The following is a 20074-nucleotide window of genomic DNA, read 5'->3' on the forward strand; positions in this document are numbered from 1 at the left end:
GGACACGCTTGGTTCGCACTGTATGAAACACACTCCACCAGTACAGTGGTGACCGTTATGACCAAATATGTAGACTGGCGTTAGCGATGGTTAATGTGCACATTTGTTGACTGTTGGCTTAACCGTATTGTCTGCAATCGCTGTGAGTTCTAGGCTAGCTTATGCTGACTTCCTTTTTGGCCGTATGTGGGAAGGTCTTCCAGAAACCTGTGGGTCGTCCTGGGTTTCCCTCGGGCAATACCACGTTTCCTCACACCATAATGCTGGCCGCCGTCGTATAAATGAAATATTTTTGAGTACGGCGTAAAGCGGCAATCAAATAAATAACGGTACTGTCATGTACAGTTTTTGTACATGTGTGATTTTGTAGCGTGCAAAATGAACAAGATGTGTGCTGCAGGTACACACTTTGGTATACATTTAAGGCGTAAGTACACGACACTGTTACATTTATACTTTAATCTGACTCAGGAGCATCGCACCAATGCGCTCGCTGTGAGTTCAAGTTCATGCTGACTTCCTCTACGACCGTACGTGGGAAGGTCTGGCTCCATCCTGTGGATGGTTGTGGCTTTCCCACGATCTCTGCCCGGTTACCTCCCACAATAATGCTGGCCGACGTCGTATAAGTGATATATTCTTTAGTACGGCGTAAAACACCAATCAATCGAATCAATCTAAAAAACACCAATCAAGCATGAATATAAACAAATAAATACAATGACTTGCGGGCCTACCTGTGGTTATATAAACATCTTTTGTGTGTTTTTTACAATTGCTTCTTGAGAGCCTGTAGTCAAACGAGAAGCATTGGCCTCACAAATCACAAATATAATTATAATTCTATCATTCGTTTATGTCAGCAGTTTGTTGAACTAAACAGACGTGTTTGAGAACGCGGCTACATGAGTTCAATCAAAAGTCGATTGACCCGATGGACACGTTTCTAGAACAGGGCAGGTAATATTAGTACAGGGATTGGAGGAGCCTTGCTCGGAACTCTCGGCTCTCATCAGCTACTTACGGGAATGGCCGAGGAGCTTGGAATGACTAAAGCGAAAGAGTGGGTGAGTGAGTGAGTGCTTGGGGTTTAACGTCGTACTCAACAATTTTTCAGTCATATGACGACGAAGGAATCCTTAGGGTGTATGTAATGTGCCTCCTTGTAACGAGACGTATTTCCACCGCTCTTTTATCTAGTGCTGCATCATTGAGACGACTTACCGAAGGCAAGTAAGCCGCCCCGACGGAGCCATTATACTGATACGGGTCAACCAGTCGTTTCACTAACCCATCATACTGAACGCTAGAGCGAAAGAAAAAAACACATCCATTTAAGTAGAATGCAAACCGTACCACCAAATTAAGAGGCGTTGAAAGTAAATGCTTTCCAAGGAATTAATTTTTGTACAAATAATTTTGTACGAATTAATTGTTGCCTGATTATACAGAATAGTACTATAGCATTATATAAGTAATAAAAATTTTATTCTGTAATAATTACAACAAATCTATAGCGTTTAATATGCCATTGATTATGTTTTTGTGATAAGTTCTCAACTTCTTCCAGATCTGAGTCAATTAATGAAGGCCCGATCTCTAATTATACTTATTTATGTATTTCATTGGGGTTTTATGCAATACTCAAGAATATTTCACCAATACGAGCGTGGCCAGCATTATGGTGGGAGAAAACGGGCTCGAGGAGAAACTCACCACCATCCGCAGGTTGCTGACAGACCTTCCGTCGTACGGCCGGAGAGGAAGCCGGCATGGGCTGGACTTGAATTCACAGTGACCGCATTTGTGAGAGGCTTCTGGTTCATTGTGCCCCGCTGACGTGCTAACCACATCGGCCACGGAGGCCCTTCGATCTAATCATAAGTACTATATCATATTATACAGTGTCTAAACTCTAAACTTGTTTTCATGATCTATATGCACGGTACGAAGTTCTTCAATAACCACATCGTATTACATTACAATACAGGTGCTAGCACTGTCATAAAAAACTCATTTGACTTTCATATTACAGGGTTGAAAACGCGTCAACCACAAAACATAGGAGCCTACACGTATTACATCACAACGGTACGTTTGACCTTTGACATCTACATTCCCTGTGTCATGTGATAACCCTACATGTATCTAGCTATTGACGGTCTAACAGATCCAAGCTGAATAGATCAAGAGTAAACCATGAACATCTATTAGCACAAGCTTGTCAGACGAGTCTCGGGAATCCAGTATAATTGTTCTAAATGGCTGCCCTTAAACAGCCAGCATTGTTTGCCAGGCAATACTCGTACTGCAGACAAGACAATGAATCTATAGATCGTTATGCCAACATTGGTTGCGAGCAAATTCAATCTAATGTAAGCAAATGTCATGACTGTCGTCAGTGTGGGTAGTTTGTACGCGGGTAGGCCTCGCGGGGATAATATTCACTCCTAGAAAATAAAACGCCTGACTGTTCTTCTTATTGGATCTCGCCGATATCACAGTTTCCTGAAAGAACCACTGTGTAAAAGCTTCTCCAGAAAAATTACGCAGAATATATTTTCAGCTACCTTGACTTGCAGAACAGGTTCGTATTATAACTGAAAACTTTAGGAACTATGGGTTCATTTACCTTTTAATTGAAGAACATTTCCTTTTTCAAGAACCCCTCTCACCATGGTTTCAAATTAACGTCGGTTGAAAAATCTTTCATATGACAAAAACGTCTACTCCATGGCTTCAGTTAACTTGACTTAAAGAGTCTTGCCTTTTACAAGAACCTTCGCACCGTGGTTTTAAATTAACTTTACTTGAAGAGCCTTTGCTTTTACAAGAGCCGTCGTACCATGGTTTTAACTGAACTTTATTTGAAGAGCCTTTCCTTTTACAAGAGCCTTCGTACCATGGTCTTAAGTTAACTTTGCTTGAAGAATCTCTTATTGTTACCACCAGATTTCTCATAGCTCTCGCCAAAGCTCTCATTGTTTCCGCCAAAACCCTCATTGTTCGCACCAAAACTCTCATTGTTCCCCCCAAATCTGTCATTGTTCCCGCCAAAACTTTCATTTTTCCCGCCAAAACTTTCATTGTTCCGGTATAATCTCTCTTTGTTTCCACAAAATCTTTCATTGTTCTGTCAAATCTCTCATTGTCTCCACCTAATCTCTCGTTTTCCCCTCAGATCTCTCATTGTTCTGTCAAATCTCTCATTGTCTCCACCTAATCTCTCGTTTTCCCCTCAGATCTCTCATTGTTCTGTCAAATCTCTCATTGTCTCCACCTAATCTCTCGTTTTCCCCTCAGATCTCTCATTGTTCTGTCAAATCTCTCATTGTCCCCACCTAATCTCTCGTTTTCCCCTCAGATCTCTCATTGTTCTATCAAATCTCTCATTGTCCCCACCTAATCTCTCGTTTTTCCCCTCAGATCTCTCATTGTTCTGTCAAATCTCTCATTGTCTCCACCTAATCTCTCGTTTTCCCCTCAGATCTATCATTGTTCTGTCAAATCTCTCATTGTCTCCACCTAATCTCTCGTTTTTCCCTCAGATCTCTCATTGTTCTGTCAAATCTCTCATTGTCTCCACCTAATCTCTCGTTTTCCCCTCAGATCTATCATTGTTCTGTCAAATCTCTCATTGTCTCCACCTAATCTCTCGCTTTCCCCTCAGATCTATCATTGTTCTGTCAAATCTCTCATTGTCTCCACCTAATCTCTCGTTTTCCCCTCAGATCTATCATTGTTCTGTCAAATCTCTCATTGTCTCCACCTAATCTCTCGTTTTTTCCCTCAGATCTCTCATTGTTCTGTCAAATCTCTCATTGTCTCCACCTAATCTCTTGTTTTCCCCTCAGATCTATCATTGTTCTGTCAAATCTCTCATTGTCTCCACCTAATCTCTCGCTTTCCCCTCAGATCTCTCATTGTTCTGTCAAATCTCTCATTGTCTCCACCTAATCTCTCGTTTTCCCCTCAGATCTATCATTGTTCTGTCAAATCTCTCATTGTCTCCACCTAATCTCTCGTTTTTCCCTCAGATCTCATTGTTCTGTCAAATCTCTCATTGTCTCCACCTAATCTCTCGTTTTTCCGCTCAGATCTATCATTGTTCTGTCAAATCTCTCATTGTCTCCACCTAATCTCTCGTTTTCCCCTCAGATCTATCAAAATCTGTCATTGTCTCCACCTAATCTCTCGTTTTCCCCTCAGATCTATCATTGTTCTGTCAAATCTCTCATTGTCTCCACCTAATCTCTCGTTTTCCCCTCAGATCTATCATTGTTCTGTCAAATCTCTCATTGTCTCCACCTAATCTCTCGTTTTCCCCCTCAGATCTCTCATTGTTCTGTCAAATCTCTCATTGTCTCCACCTAATCTCTCGTTTTCCCCTCAGATCTCTCATTGTTCTGTCAAATCTCTCATTGTCTCCACCTAATCTCTCGTTTTCCCCTCAGATCTCTCATTGTTCTGTCAAATCTCTCATTGTCTCCACCTAATCTCTCGTTTTTCCCTCAGATCTATCATTGTTCTGTCAAATCTCTCATTGTCCCCACCTAATCTCTCGTTTTCCCCTCAGATCTCTCATTGTTCTGTCAAATCTCTCATTGTCTCCACCTAATCTCTCGTTTTTCCTCTTAGATCTATCATTGTTCTGTCAAATCTCTCATTGTCTCCACCTAATCTCTCGCTTTCCCCTCAGATCTATCATTGTTCTGTCAAATCTCTCATTGTCTCCACCTAATCTCTCGCTTTCCCCTCAGATCTATCATTGTTCTGTCAAATCTCTCATTGTCTCCACCTAATCTCTCGTTTTCCCCTCAGATCTCTCATTGTTCTGTCAAATCTCTCATTGTCTCCACCTAATCTCTCGTTTTTCCCTCAGATCTCTCATTGTTCTGTCAAATCTCTCATTGTCTCCACCTAATCTCTCATTTTTCCCTCATATCTCTCACTGTTCTGTCAAATCTCTCATTGTCTCCACCTAATCTCTCGTTTTTCCCCTCAGATCTATCATTGTTCTGTCAAATCTCTCATTGTCTCCACCTAATCTCTCGTTTTCCCCTCAGATCTATCATTGTTCTGTCAAATCTCTCATTGTCTCCACCTAATCTCTCGTTTTCCCCCTCAGATCTCTCATTGTTCTGTCAAATCTCTCATTGTCTCCACCTAATCTCTCGTTTTCCCCTCAGATCTCTCATTGTTCTGTCAAATCTCTTATTGTCTCCACCTAATCTCTCGTTTTCCCCCTCAGATCTCTCATTGTTCTGTCAAATCTCTCATTGTCTCCACCTAATCTCTCGTTTTCCCCCTCAGATCTCTCATTGTTCTGTCAAATCTCTCATTGTCTCCACCTAATCTCTCGTTTTCCCCTCAGATCTCTCATTGTTCTGTCAAATCTCTCATTGTCTCCACCTAATCTCTCGTTTTTCCCCTCAGATCTCTCATTGTTATGTCAAATCTCTCATTGTCCCCACCTAATCTCTCGTTTTCCCCTCAGATCTCTCATTGTTCTGTCAAATCTCTCATTGTCTCCACCTAATCTCTCGTTTTCCCCTCAGATCTCTCATTGTTCTGTCAAATCTCTCATTGTCTCCACCTAATCTCTCGTTTTTCCCCTCAGATCTCTCATTGTTCTGTCAAATCTCTCATTGCCTCCACCTAATCTCGTTTTTCCCTCAGATCTCTCATTGTTCTGTCAAATCTCTCATTGTCTCCACCTAATCTCTCGTTTTCCCCTCAGATCTCTCATTGTTCTGTCAAATCTCTCATTGTCTCCACCTAATCTCTCGTTTTCCCCTCAGATCTCTCATTGTTCTGTCAAATCGCTCATTGTCCCCACCTAATCTCTCGTTTTTCCCCTCAGATCTCTCATTGTTCCCCCCAAAACCTGCACGGAATGGTTACAAAGACGATTCGTGTTCCCCTCTGCTACTTTTCTTTCTTCGGGTTTCCATCACGACGGTCTTATCATAGTGAAGACATCACACATGACACTCCAGCCACTATACTGACACCCAACCGACAAATGCTCAATAAATCTCCGCATACATGCCGAGCGACAAAATGCAAAGCTTGCCGGTGATACCCCAATCTCCTGCTAACTGCTCACACGATCGAACAATGGACACAATACATATTGTAGCGGAATTTAAGGAAGTAGGATTTAAGAAATAAATTTAACGCAGGGAAGTTTCATATATTCATTTCTTAATGAATTTTCACGGAAGTTTTGTTAAGATCGTTATCTGAGGCCTTTCTAATTAATTTGCAAAGTCAATATTTTGACAATATAGCGTTCATTTATTCTCGTAGGAAGTTTTAAACTTACGTTTATCTGTTTCATGGACGAGTGATGTTGTTGTTGTATCGGCGTTCCTACATATTTGGGATAATTATAAGTATTTTTCAGCAATGTAATGATGATAATGTAGAAGTTACGAAATTCTATGCCATTGCCTTATCTGGAAAGTATTTACCTTCTATTTTCGTTCTTGTTTTACACATAAAATATGACATGCATTGTCCTCAGTTCAACCTCGAAAGCAGAAGTTTGTGTTGCCGCCATTTTTGTACATTTATGATCATTAGGGTGTCTGTAGAACCCGCACTTACAGGCTTTTAGAAAGCGGACCAAGATTTTCCCACCACAGTTTGAAAAGGAATTTATCATTTAATACCCTTGTGTGGAAATTGCTTATACTTTTTGAGTAATATGGATAAAAATATGGACTTTTCAGACACTGACATTTACACTTTGGCTTCGAAACAAAGCCATTATTTTGGCGTGCTTGGTTGCGATCGCGATGACGTCATCGTGTCATCTGTGTTCACAAACTGTCAAAAATGTCTCTTGTGACCAATCAGAGTCTCCTGATTCGGTTCATGGCTCCTCCCACACCATGTGGAAATCTATAAATAGGCGGATTTTTCAGCGTCTGCAGTGGCCTTGGAATTTGCCGCGAGTAGTCACCAAATTGCTGATAAGCATTCGCAGTAAGTAGCTATTTTATTAAGAGTTGGAAAATTCTTGTACCGTGAATTGGGAAATAGTCCCAGTATCAGGAAAAGTGATTTGTGATCCAGTTTGAGAATTCCGAGACAGTTGACACTTGGTGGGAATCAGTCCCAGCAAGCCGGGAATACAGTGTCAAAAATCTGGGAATTTTCCCAGTCCCAAAATTCTGGGACTCATCAGTCTCACGATACGTGAGAATCCAGCTCCAGGCTCAAACAAGTGGAACTTGTCTGAAATATCAAAAGTGAACCACAGAGACTATATATCAGAGTAAATCAACTGAACTTTGGTACCATAATTTGAAGCAGGAGTCTCATGAGACTTTTCCCAGTCCCAAAATTCTGGGACCCTACAGTCTCACGAAACCTGAGAATCCAGCTCAAGTGCCACGCAAGTAGAAATTATCTGAGATATCAAAAGTGGATCACAGTGGACTATATACCAGAATAAATCAATTGAACTTTGGCATCATAATTTGACACAAGAGTCTTGTGAGACTTTGTCTCATATGACACTCATCTGGGACTCTGTCCCATATGACACTTAACTGAGACTCTGTCCCATATGACACTTAACTGAGACTCTGTACCATATGACACTCAACTGTTTGGTACTTGTGTCAACTGCTGGTTCCTCCCTCGTCATAATAAATATTCATCATCTGATTCACTGAAAATCTGTTTTTGGAGAACTTTCATTTCGTACAGGAATTTCAAATCTCATGCGTAAGTCATACTGGATAATAGCCCGAGTTCAGGGAATGTTATGAAATCGGATCCAAATAGTAGCGGCGTCTCCGAGTGCAGGGGAAACAATCCTGATTGGTTTGTTCATTTAACAAGCTTCGCTCGGCACGTTAAATATCAAACAGGATTAAAGTGATTGAATGGTGTCGCACTCATAGGTACCTGCATGCTTGAGAAGACATCAGAAGAAACAAAAGCACATAAGACAAATACCAACAACATCTGAACCGCAATGTTAAACACATGTTTTACATTGTAAATTTTTGCTTTACACAAGACGACACCCCATGAAATAATGTGGACACTAACACATGTATATTTAAATGTTAAACACATCCTTTACATTAAACGATTCTGCCTTACACACGACCGCACACGACGCAACTCACGATGGGATGCAAACACATGCTTAAATGTTAAACACATTCTTTATATTTAGAATGTATCTTTTTACCTATACGTGATGGAATTAAATGCTAAACACATTCTTTACAATGTAATTTTTCACCTTTCACTAGACGATACACGATGGAGTTCAGATGGGACGCATTCAAATGTTTAAATGTTGAACACATTCATTACATTGTATGTTTCTATCTGGATGTGTAGTGCTGGGGGACTAAATATACATATTCTAAAGATTTTGGTGTCAGATTAGCCTATAGTGGTGAACCGAGCCGCATTTAGCGGTCACATGACACCTCTGCAAACACAGGGCGTTGCACAGAAAGCCTAGACGACATCACGTTCCTTGTGGTACAAAATGATGTCAGATCTAAATACATCGAAACTGCAACCAGAACGGCACGTGCTCATACCGGAAAGTATCAACTGTGAAGCACGGAGTGGCAGTTATCATATCTCTGTGTTCCCTGTGCTGGCGATTACCTTATAGTGCGGACTTGGATATAGGCCTGTTTATACGTTTGCATGTCAAGATGGCGGACGGCTGTCGAAAGTGCATGAAAATATCATTGCTGATTTTCAACCTTGTTTTTCTTGTAAGTAAGCTGATTTTATTTTACTTAAGGCACAATTTACGCTCAAAACATTGTGATACTAGAATGTATTCCACTGTTGTAACAGATTACTCTGTTTACAACATGAAGATAAAGGATTTTATGTTGAACATAACACAGTATTATATTAACATAATACACTCTAGCATCACTCAGACAACAGACTTTCTGTTAAAATTAACAGATTAATTTTCTGCGCGTCTGTTGGTCTTATTAGGGGCATGATTTACTGGAAACAATAATACCATCATTTATGTGCCGCCATCAACCTTAATTGAGGCACCCGCTGTTTTGTTGTTGTTTTCTTTTTTCTTTTTCTTTTTTTATTTTTCAGGGCCTAATATAGGGTTCAGCTCTTTTAACTACAAAAATGTGAATATTTTATGCGAAGATGTGTATAAAAGATGTGTGATGTGTAATGAGGCCATGCAAGGTGAAGATACCAAAATTTCGAGCATCATTTTATTCATTTTGTTCTGTCATTAAAACCATTTAAAGTTGGGTATACAACAGGGTGGCCTGTTCGAACCACATCTAACTGATGTGACATCACATCGCTTTCTTCAGGATGGGAATTCACCACGAAACAATCTCAGTGGAAACAGTTATAATTTCTGTGGAAACATCTCTGCTGAAATGGCTTTGGATCATTCTGATCAGTTTTTTATTCGTTTTTTCAGACACTCGAAAAATGCTGTGAAAACAAAAACTAAAAAAAATTAAGGAATTCTGAACACAGATCACTGTAGCCTGTCATTTGAGGCACCTACTATTTATTACTTTATGTGCACTTTTTTGTGTTTCCCAATTTTGAATCAGGTCGCCGGAGCTGCTGCAATCGGATTGGGAGCATGGGTGATTTTGAAAACTTCTGACGTCATCGAGTTGATTGACCTTGAGACGGCCACAATAGACATGGCGGAGATGTTGCGGAGGGGTGCGTACGCGTTGATATCTGTCGGTGTAGTGATCCTTTTCCTCAGTCTGCTTGGATTTATTGGGGCATGCAAAGAAAGCAAATGTTTGCTCATTTTGGTAAGTATATGTTTAATTAAGCACACAAGACTTTTCTTCACACAGCCATTTTGATCAACCTTGAAAAATCGTCGGTTTATTCTTCATGAGGTCACACGAGTGCCTGAGCATGCATATAACCCCTGATGTTAACCAGTCATACATTTCCATAATGCAGTCATGGCCAAAGCAGTGTAGGTCAGATGTCCAAGTTGTTTATATGCTTACACCATCACACGGTCAAACTGAAGGCTCGAAACTATAATATAGGCATTAAACCTCCATAAATTTTGTACCATCTTGTAGCACTCCAGAAGTGTATTGACATATAGTATATTTTACTTTCAGCCTTCATTTATTTAAGACGAATTAGCCTCGCTAATCCTATATAAAATTTGAAGACAAATGCTATTTTCACAAAACTGAGTAAATTAATCGTTAATTGAATCTGAAATATTGGGCCTTTTGTACGCATTGGCAGTTTTCACATTTCAGGAAATAAGCCGAATTCTCTTTAAGGATAATTTCTAAGAATACGAACCGACCGAGAACATTCTGCTTTCATTTGAATTGTTCAGATGGCAGTTAGTCTTCCAGTCGTCTTTAAGATTCTACTTCATTTCTCTTCTTCTTCATTTTTCTTCGTGGACTATTGCTTGAGAATGCAAATTTTTAGACCATCATTCTCAAAAATGTTTTCAAACTTAATATAAGGACATAGTCTGTGTGTCAGACAGTGAAAGCAAGAAGTGCACCTAGGAAAACTTTTTTGTTCAGGGAGCAATAATTTTTGTTTCAAGTATTTCTTTATTCCTTCCAGTACGGTGTCGTTGTGCTTGTCCTGGTTTTAATACAGCTTTCCGCAATCATCCTAGCCGTTTTATTTCGAGACAAGGTAAGGTTCTCACTAGACTTTTCCGAACTGTCAATCACAAACACTCAGTTGGCCAATCATAAGCAGTATTGCTGTAAACAGGTCAGCTGGATGGCCCACACATCGGTTATAAATGTTCAATCTGTCTGTGACGTCATAACGACACGATGGGGGCCTGTTAAACCCGGCAGTAGGGCCTTGACGTCATTTTATTGATGTCAAACGTTCGTTTACCTGCTGATTATTATGACGTCACAATAAAGGCAAAACGACGTTACAGTAGAAACTAATAGGCTGCAACATTGTAGATTTTGCACAACAATCATTTTTGACGTAGCAGTGGATCAGGGTCCTGCTTTACACTAGCGCCACCTTACGGGATTATAAAATATGGAAAATTAACCTTGTGACGAGAAGGGGTGGTGGGACGTCGTATGTGTTGGATCTATCCATAGGGTTATAGTAAGTGCACTTACATGGTGCAGGTCAGGTTCCTCGCGATGAAATGTTGAGTACCGAGTTCAAACTCCAAGTCTGTATAAGTACATTTACCAGACCTACATCAAACCAGACATCTAGATCCGCTGTTTTGAGAACAAATCTGCGTTGCTTACGACACTATTTATATGTAGTCCGTATTATCTGAACTACAATTCACGTCGAGTTGTTCTTAAACAAAGATTCTGTCCAAATTCTATCTATGTTCAAATTTGTTCGAAGCTTGTGTAAAGACAGTTTTAAAATGTATATATACAGAAAAGGGAAAAGTTCGCTTCAGGCATTACTCTTTTTTTTACTTTTGTTTTGTCTTCTTTTGTTTTTTGGGTTTTTCCAATTTTCCATTTCCGTTTTCATTTTCAGATCGAACGGGAACTCATCTCGTTCCTGAACACGACACTGGTGGACCACTACGAGGGTCATTTTGATTCTAAGGAGCCCTTCTCTGTCCTTTGGGACGGTTATCAGATTTCGGTGAGGTCCACAGATTAATATGTCTTAAAGCTTTCAGTACGATGATGATACTTTTTTGTTACAAAATTTAATACACGATATGGAAGAGCCCAGGGGAAGTCGCAGGATTGCCGTATCACAGGAAAGGAGGAGTAAAATGGAGCTGAGAAAAGGAGTGGGGCAGCAGCTGTCACTCACAGCTATAGTCAGTTCGTTTCTTTAAGGGCACAGTTTCCTTCACTGGGGCGGATTCCTCGACTTACCTATGATTGTGATAATATGACATATTGCAACGGAAATGAGGTGATCTAACGGTCTAAACAGAGTCGTGTTTCTGTAAACAGATGTAACTTTATTCCGTTGATTTCCTGATACTCTCATTATGTACCACGAAATGTATCATTATTTATAGAAGCTTCAGCAAATGTATTAGACAATGAGTTTATGATATTCACACAGACAGGAACCTTATTTTCAGCAATTCATTATTTTTCAGGGTGAGTGCTGCGGAATTGTCAACCAGGATGATTTTCTCTACACTAAAAAGTGGAACCGGAGTTTCCCATTGCCAAACTCCGTAATTCCGTTTACATGCTGCCAGTTTTTGGACACTTCCGTTTACCCCAATGAGCCCGATTCCTTACAACCAAAGTCTTTCAACTGTACAGTTTCACCAGATGAAAACAATGCCTGGTTGAATAAGGTATGTAAGTCGTAGCTAGCTAGTTGTCCAGATCATCTCGTGGTTTACATCGTATGGTGGAGGGTGTGTTGATTTTGGTAAAGAATCTACTGGCCTCAGACCCCATTAATTTTCCATATAAGCGACAATGTTAACGATTGGCCAATCAGCTTTGGTCTGCCTTGCCGAGTGAGTGACAAAGCAGCGATAAAAATCTTTCAGTCTGGGCCTACCTACGCTTTCAGCTGAACACTTAGCGACGCCAAGGGGGGGCCACAAGCAGCCTCATCACTTGTGTCCTCTCTCCAACAATTTCAAATTTTCATCAGTAAAGCTCTCGCCTTCTCAAAGTTTAGACAATTTTCAATATTTTCATTCTAATCATGCACGTGTTCACCAAAACTGACCGCCTGGTAAAGAAAAAAAAATTACACTCTGGTTTTCCACAATCTGCTGTCTTTCGTGTGAGGAATTGGGTCATGACCGCATGGTTAAGGTGGATGCTTTTCGATATCTAGGTCTCACGAGTCACGGAGTAAATCGATTCTCGAACATGAAATTTTCGAGATTCACTCATTTCTTTTTTTCTGGGGATGTTGCTCTGAAGAACCAGTTTACGGCGTTTTTTGTTCGCATTTTTTGTCTTGCTAAGCTTCAACCAGTATGACGTATGGAACACGTAGCAAATACAAGCAGTATGACGTATGTAACACTTAGCAAAATACGACAAGCAGTATGATGTATGTAACACTTAGCAAAATACGACAAGCAGTATGACGTATGTAACACATAGCAAAATACGACAAGCAGTATGACGTATGTAACACGTAGCAAATACAAGCAGTATGACGTATGTAACACGTAGCAAAATACGACAAGCAGTATGACGTATGTAACACGTAGCAAAATTCGTATTAACTTGCTAAAGACCCGATGGTTTACAGGAATTTTCTTCCACACAAAAAATTAGCCCCGATCTCATGAGTGAAATAATTTCTTGACGATAAAGTCAAAACAACAACCGCTTTTCTTTACGCTTTACGCTTTTCTCTACTATTTTCTGATCGCTGTACAGGGTTGTTTTGACACGCTCAAGTCAGAGTTTGGGACGGCCGCTAACTACATCATCATAGGAGGAGCTGTGGTTCTAACAATACAGGTATGTATCCTGCAATTTCGAGTCCTTGCTGAGTTGTCGGAGTTGTAGAGGCCGTCCTTACAGCATTGACGTCTGTTATTCCGTCATAGGAATTAACTGCACCACAATTAATTTGTAAGACAAGCTTTTATTCAAGGGGCGATCTACGGTTTTATTTATTTATTTGTTTATTTGATTGGTGTTTTACGCCGTGCTCAAGGATATTTCACTTATACGACCGCGGCCAACATTATGGTGGGAGGAAACCGGACAGAGCCCGGAGGAAACCCACGACCATCCGCAGGTTTCTGGAAGATCGTCCCACGTACGGTAGCAGTGCCATTCACAGTTCAAAGTTTATACATATAATGGATTTCACATCTTCCCACGTACGGTCAGAGAGGAAGCATCATGAACTGGATTTGAACTCACAGCGACCGCATTGGGTGGGTGGGGGCGGGGGGGGGGGTGCTCCGGGGTCATTGGGCTGCGCTGGCTTATCGATTTATGTAAATTGTAAATAACGAAAAATGTAACTGTTTACACTAGCTTCGATTCTCATGCCGGGGACGGATGCGGTAGCTGTGAGTGCAAGACCAGGTGATACTGGCTTCCTCTCCTGTTGTATGTGGGAAGGCCTGTCTGCAACTATACAGGGATCCTTATCAAGTGATTAACTTTTAATCACTTGATTTTATTAAAAAAAATTGGTATGAAACACGTAAGTGTCGTAAACAGTTAAAGTTTACATAGAGATTCCTTTACTTCTTCAATAATAAAACTTATTACATAGCTAAACGTCAATACCTTCCTATTATTACTGACGTCCGACCGCCACTGGCCCATTCATCTAAAGCGCGCGTCTTGTCGTAGCCACAGAAGGCATGAGTTCGAATCCAGCACCTGTTGGTTCGCCTCCGACTTTATGTCAGGAGATTTGCCGGATACCTAACGAATACTCCTTCTTGCCTTTGTAGAAGTAAAGTATTCTTGAGTACGGTATTAAATTTTTAAAAAACAGTTAAATAGATATTAGTGAAGGCCTGTCACCTGAACCAGTGACCTGGGCCTGTAACCTGGGCCGGTGACCTGGGCCTGTGACCTGGGCCTATGATAATTGGCTTTATTTATTACATTGATTGGTGTTTCATGCCGTGCTCAAGAATTTTTCACTTACGACGACGGCCAGCATCATGGTGGGAGGAAACCGGGCAGAACCCGGGGGAAACCCACGAACATCGGCAGGTTTATGGAAGATCGTCCCACGTACGGTAGCAGTGCCATTCACAGTTCAAAGTTTATACATATAATCGATTTCACATCTGAAATTGTGATTGTTAGACTAGATAAATGTAATTTTATGAAAGATGACTGAAATGTAATATGAAGCATAATAGCACGGATAGTGACAATTTTCTAGAGTTGTATTTCTATGTACAGGTCTTCGGATTGGAAAACGCCGTAATAAGACACGAGCAATCCACCCTTCGCGTGAAAGATATGATATCGATATTTTAAACTTTCCATTCATCACTTTAAGAATGAAAGTATGCAGATACATGTGAATCCATTGACTCATTCATTGTTTAGTTCGTTTTATGGATTTTTATAATATATTCCCCCGCCCCCAAAAAACACATGGTGGCTCAATGCGGTGACATCAGAGGCTGAGATGAAGATCCACTTGGTACCATCGCTGAATGTGTTTACACTGTTGATTATTTTAACTTCATCGCTGTGTAACTTAGGTGAATATGACAGCGTATTACATTAGTTGTTCTGCTTTGACCTAAAACAGACGTGGTGAAATTCACACATTTCTTTTGTAGGATTTCATATCTATGTCACGACTTATTATTCTTTGATATTTTGTTTACAGCTGATTGGGGCTATTTTGGCTTTTGGTCTCACCAGAGCTGTTCATAACTCACATAAAATCGTCTGAGGTTTATGGATCAGATGTTGAAATCCAAGATGGCCGCTCAGTTGAGCAGGTACAAGGTGGTTTAATCCGAAATGAAAACCTCAATATTATAAGAAGACAAAGCCGCGATTGGCCAGATCAAAACTTCACCACATTCGTGCTGTGGGAAATAATGGGTTTTCAAGTTTCCTATCCAGACAGGAAACGATAACTCCGTTTTGATGATATCACACTGTGCTGATTGTAAATGATTTCAACCAGGCGGGAGAAATTCGGCAACCTTATTTCATATGAAGCGAAAGCCTGTAATAAAAACTAGATATTGAGAATGTTGTATTTGACGATAGTTTTATACAACTCAGAAAACGAATGGGATTGTAAACTATTAATGAACTCGGACATATCATTGTTTGTTTTCAAGATACACGGCACATATAATACAGATTTCCGTGAATTTATTTTTCTTCCTATTCATAATTATTATTGTAAGAGTTCCTGCACGTTTTACCTTGTACATTTATACTGTATATACATTTACATTCAAAAGTATGTTAGTGTCTACAATATTAAATCATTAAATCATATCCCTTAGATAAGTCCAGTTCATGGTACATTCTTCTCCGGCCGTAGGTGAGAATGTCTGCCAGCATGGTCGTGGGTTTCCCCCGGGCATCTACCATACAGCTGGCCGCCATCGTATAGGTGAAACGTTCTTGAGTATGGCATAAAACACCAATCAAATAACTAACTATCTAAATAAATAAATAAATAAATAAATAAATAAATAAATAAATAAATAAATAAATAAATAAATAAAATATATATCTTTGATCTAAAACTTGTATACGACGAGCTTAGCAGTAATTGTACGTCAGATTTTGTTACAGTTATACGAGTATTTTTTTAAGATAAGGCTGATGGGATAATAATACCCAACAAGCAGTTGATCATGTATAGCGTGTTTGGTGAGTTGTATGGTTAATTTCCTCCCTCCTATTTCGTCTTTTATCAAGCCCATGTATTATAAAGGATTTGAGATGTGGCTTGTTCAAGTCTATGTGTCCTATGAAAGTCAGGTAGAGCTTTCTGTCTGTTGTGGCAAGTTCTTTTGTTGAACACTCTTTCACTCCTATGCGGCGTGCCACAAGGTTCAGTTCTTTGTGCGTCTTGACTTTTGTTGCGAGCCTATATTAACGGTATGTATGCGTCTGTGTTTTTTTATTTTATTTTTTTTATTTCAGCGACATATTATTTGTTGGTGACCTTTATACGATTCGCTATTTTATTGTAATTTTTAGCTCGGTATAGATCCAGTCACGATGAATTATTTATTCGAAATGATGACCTCCTTTGAAAAACACAAGTTATTTCCATGTGTAAAGTCAAATTTTAGTTGTCATTAATTGACTCAAGACGGTACGCTAAAGTCTTGATATTGACAGTCATATTCGGGATCAGATGTGATGTCTTTCAGAGTTACTTCCCTTCTCCTAGTATGTAGATAATCTGAATACCGAATAATGATTAAGAATTCCGTGGAAAATGAAGCATAACCGCATTCATATTTGTCTTTTCTATGAAACATTAATATTTTAATTCTGTAGCAACTTTGTACTGGTGTAATATTTTGTTTCAAAAACAAGCCGTTAGGCTAATTCCACACGTCGGAAGTACAGGAAATACTGTACAGGTCTTACTCAATGTTTAGCTAATACTCACTGAGTTAATAGCTAAACACTTCTCAAGAATTTTGCTGTTACAGGACGGCGGTGAGTATATTATTTTTGAGATGGGGAACAAACCAGAGAGTGTGAAGTAAAGCTAAAGCACCATTATGGTGGTAATTTTTTCCACGTGTTGGAAAAGGTGGTCTCCCGTGAGCGTCGTGAAACATAACACACGGACCGCTTTATATTGCGACCAAGGCCCCGACACCAAGGGAAGCTATGATGGGTGATAAGGGCCACAGTATCCCTCCAGTAGTACCAAGGGCGATAATGCGAAGGGGCGAAGTTGCGATACAACTTCATCCCTTCGTTCTATCGCAACTTCGCCCCATCACATCTCAACCTCGGATTATCGTCTCGTCGCCTCCCCACATCGCAACTTCGCCCCTTCACTTCATCGTCCTTTATATTACCGAAGGAATACTTTGACCCTTACCAGCCATCATATGAAGCAATGGGATCTTTCCTTCCGGTGAATCGTACTGAATCCACGCCTTGCGTGATCCGGCTATTGAAAGGTAAACTCTTTAACCAACGATTCGGTCAAGGCACAGCCCCCAGGACACTTAAATGATTGATCTTTTAATTTTAATAGAAAGTCTGTTGTCTGAGTGATGCTAGAATGTATTCCGTTCTTATAAAATAATGCTCTGTCATACTCAACATAATATCCTGATAGTCTGACAAAATCTTTTTGTTGAATTTATAGAATATGTGTGTTATAGTTAACAGAACAATCTGCTGTAGTAACAGACTACATTCTAGCATCACTCTTGTTCCAAGCTCGGGCGTTGAGGCTGGAAAGTGGTACATGTATGTCAGAAAAAGGGCAGGGGCGCTTTTATTTCAATCCCTGTTTTCAACAACAGAATTCACAGAGTTAACTATGAATTTACACACTTTGTTAAACTGATTTGTTAAAAAGATAAACTGAAATGTGTGCCAAAGAAACTCCGTAATGAGTCCGCCCCGCGAATAACCTTCAGGTGTATGCGCGGAAGAACATAGAAAGAAGTGTGATTCAGCCTCACCGATATGACACAAACCAGCTGAGGGATAAATTCATGGTTGTTTTTACAGAGACGAAAGTTTATAGACCATACAAAATGGGAAGGCTTTTCTCATGCAGTGATGGTGGTGTGGGGTGGGTCTGGAGGTGGGGGTTCAGTTTTATAAGTGGAGGAAACCTGCAACCAAAGTTATACGTAATAAAGCAAGCCCTCTTAACATTGCAAGTTTTATGAATGGAGGCAACCTCCAACCAAAGTTATACGTAATAAAGCAAGCCCTCTTAACATTGCAAGTTTTATGGGTAGAGGCAACCTCCAACCAAAGTTATACGTAATAAAGCAAGCCCTCTTAACATTGCAAGTTTTATGAGTAGAGGCAACCTCCAACCAAAGTTATACGTAATAAAGCAAGCCCTCTTAACATTGCAAGTTTTATGAATGGAGGCAACCTCCAACCAAAGTTATACGTAATAAAGCAAGCCCTCTTAACATTGCAAGTTTTATGAGTAGAGGCAACCTCCAACCAAAGTTATACGTAATAAAGCAAGCCCTCTTAACATTGCAAGTTTTATGAGTAGAGGCAACCTCCAACCAAAGTTATACGTAATAAAGCAAGCACTCTTAACCTTGCAAGTTTTATGAGTGGAGGCAACCTCCAACCAAAGTTATACGTAATAAAGTAAGTACTCTTATCCAAGAATATAGTCAGAAACCTAAAGTTTTTAGCATTTAGATAAAGTTAATTTTTATTTCTGCATGTAGGCCTATAATTCCTTTTAGTGAAGCATATTCATTACCGAGCCTATAAACATTTCAATCGTTCTTAAATTTTGTTCATCATAGGAAAGTAGTTGTCTATTTAAAGAATCATGAGAACGAGATATTCATTATTCGAAACAGGAAAAGGACTACATATTCATTACTCCGAACTACACATCTTGAATAACAGATGTTCATTATCTGAAAACCGCTCATCATATGGATCAGATAGCCATTGCTGAAAGCGACGCAGAATGATGACCAGATATCCATGTTCAAACCAACAGAAGAAGATGACGAGATATTCATGATTCAAAACTCCACAGCCTCAGGGCCACATATTCATTATTCAAAACTCTACATCATGAGGACCACCTATTCATTATTCAAAACTCTACAGCATGAGGACCACACATTCATTATTCAAAACTCCACAGCATGTGGACCACACATTCATTATTCAAAACTCCACAGCATGTGGACCACACATTCATTATTCAAAACTCTACAGCATGAGGACCACACATTCATTATTCAAAACTCTACATCATGTGGACCACACATTCATTACTCAAAACTCCACAGAATGAGGACCACACACTTATTATTCAAAACTCTACATCATGTGGACCACACATTCATTATTCAAAACTCTACATCATGTGGACCACACATTCATTATTCAAAACTCCACAGCATGTGGACCACACATTCATTATTCAAAACTCTACAGCATGTGGACCACACATTCATTATTCAAAACCCCACAGCATGTGGACCACACATTCATTATTCAAAACTCTACAGCATGTGGACCACACATTCATTATTCAAAACTCCACAGAATGAGGACCACACATTCATTATTCAAAACTCTACATCATGTGGACCACACATTCATTATTCAAAACTCCACAGAATGAGGACCACACATTCATTATTCAAAACTCTACAGCATGAGGACCACACATTCATTATTCAAAACTCCACAACATGTGGACCACACATTCATTATTCAAAACTCTACATCATGTGGACCACACATTCATTATTCAAAACTCCAGAGAATGAGGACCACACATTCATTATTCAAAACTCCACAGCATGTGGACCACACATTCATTATTCAAAACTCCACAGAATGAGGACCACACATTCATTATTCAAAACTCCACAGAATGAGGACCACACATTCATTATTCAAAACTCTACATC

At 39.8% G+C, this 20074-nt stretch overlaps 1 protein-coding gene across 1 annotated transcript; it reads left to right on the forward strand.

Moving 5' to 3' along the window:
- The first annotated feature begins 8648 nt into the window (after window positions 1-8648).
- Window positions 8649-16091, forward strand: LOC135464179 (tetraspanin-18-like). Its single transcript, XM_064741679.1, has 7 exons — window positions 8649-8762; window positions 9600-9815; window positions 10615-10689; window positions 11530-11640; window positions 12116-12322; window positions 13377-13460; window positions 15319-16091. The coding sequence occupies exons 1-7, from the start codon at window positions 8700-8702 to the stop codon at window positions 15382-15384; spliced, it is 822 nt and encodes a 273-aa protein (XP_064597749.1). The 5' UTR covers window positions 8649-8699; the 3' UTR covers window positions 15385-16091.
- The last annotated feature ends 3983 nt before the right edge of the window (window positions 16092-20074 follow it).

The sequence above is a fragment of the Liolophura sinensis genome, chromosome 3 (genome assembly GCF_032854445.1).
Source record: "Liolophura sinensis isolate JHLJ2023 chromosome 3, CUHK_Ljap_v2, whole genome shotgun sequence".
NCBI lineage: Eukaryota > Metazoa > Mollusca > Polyplacophora > Chitonida > Chitonidae > Liolophura > Liolophura sinensis.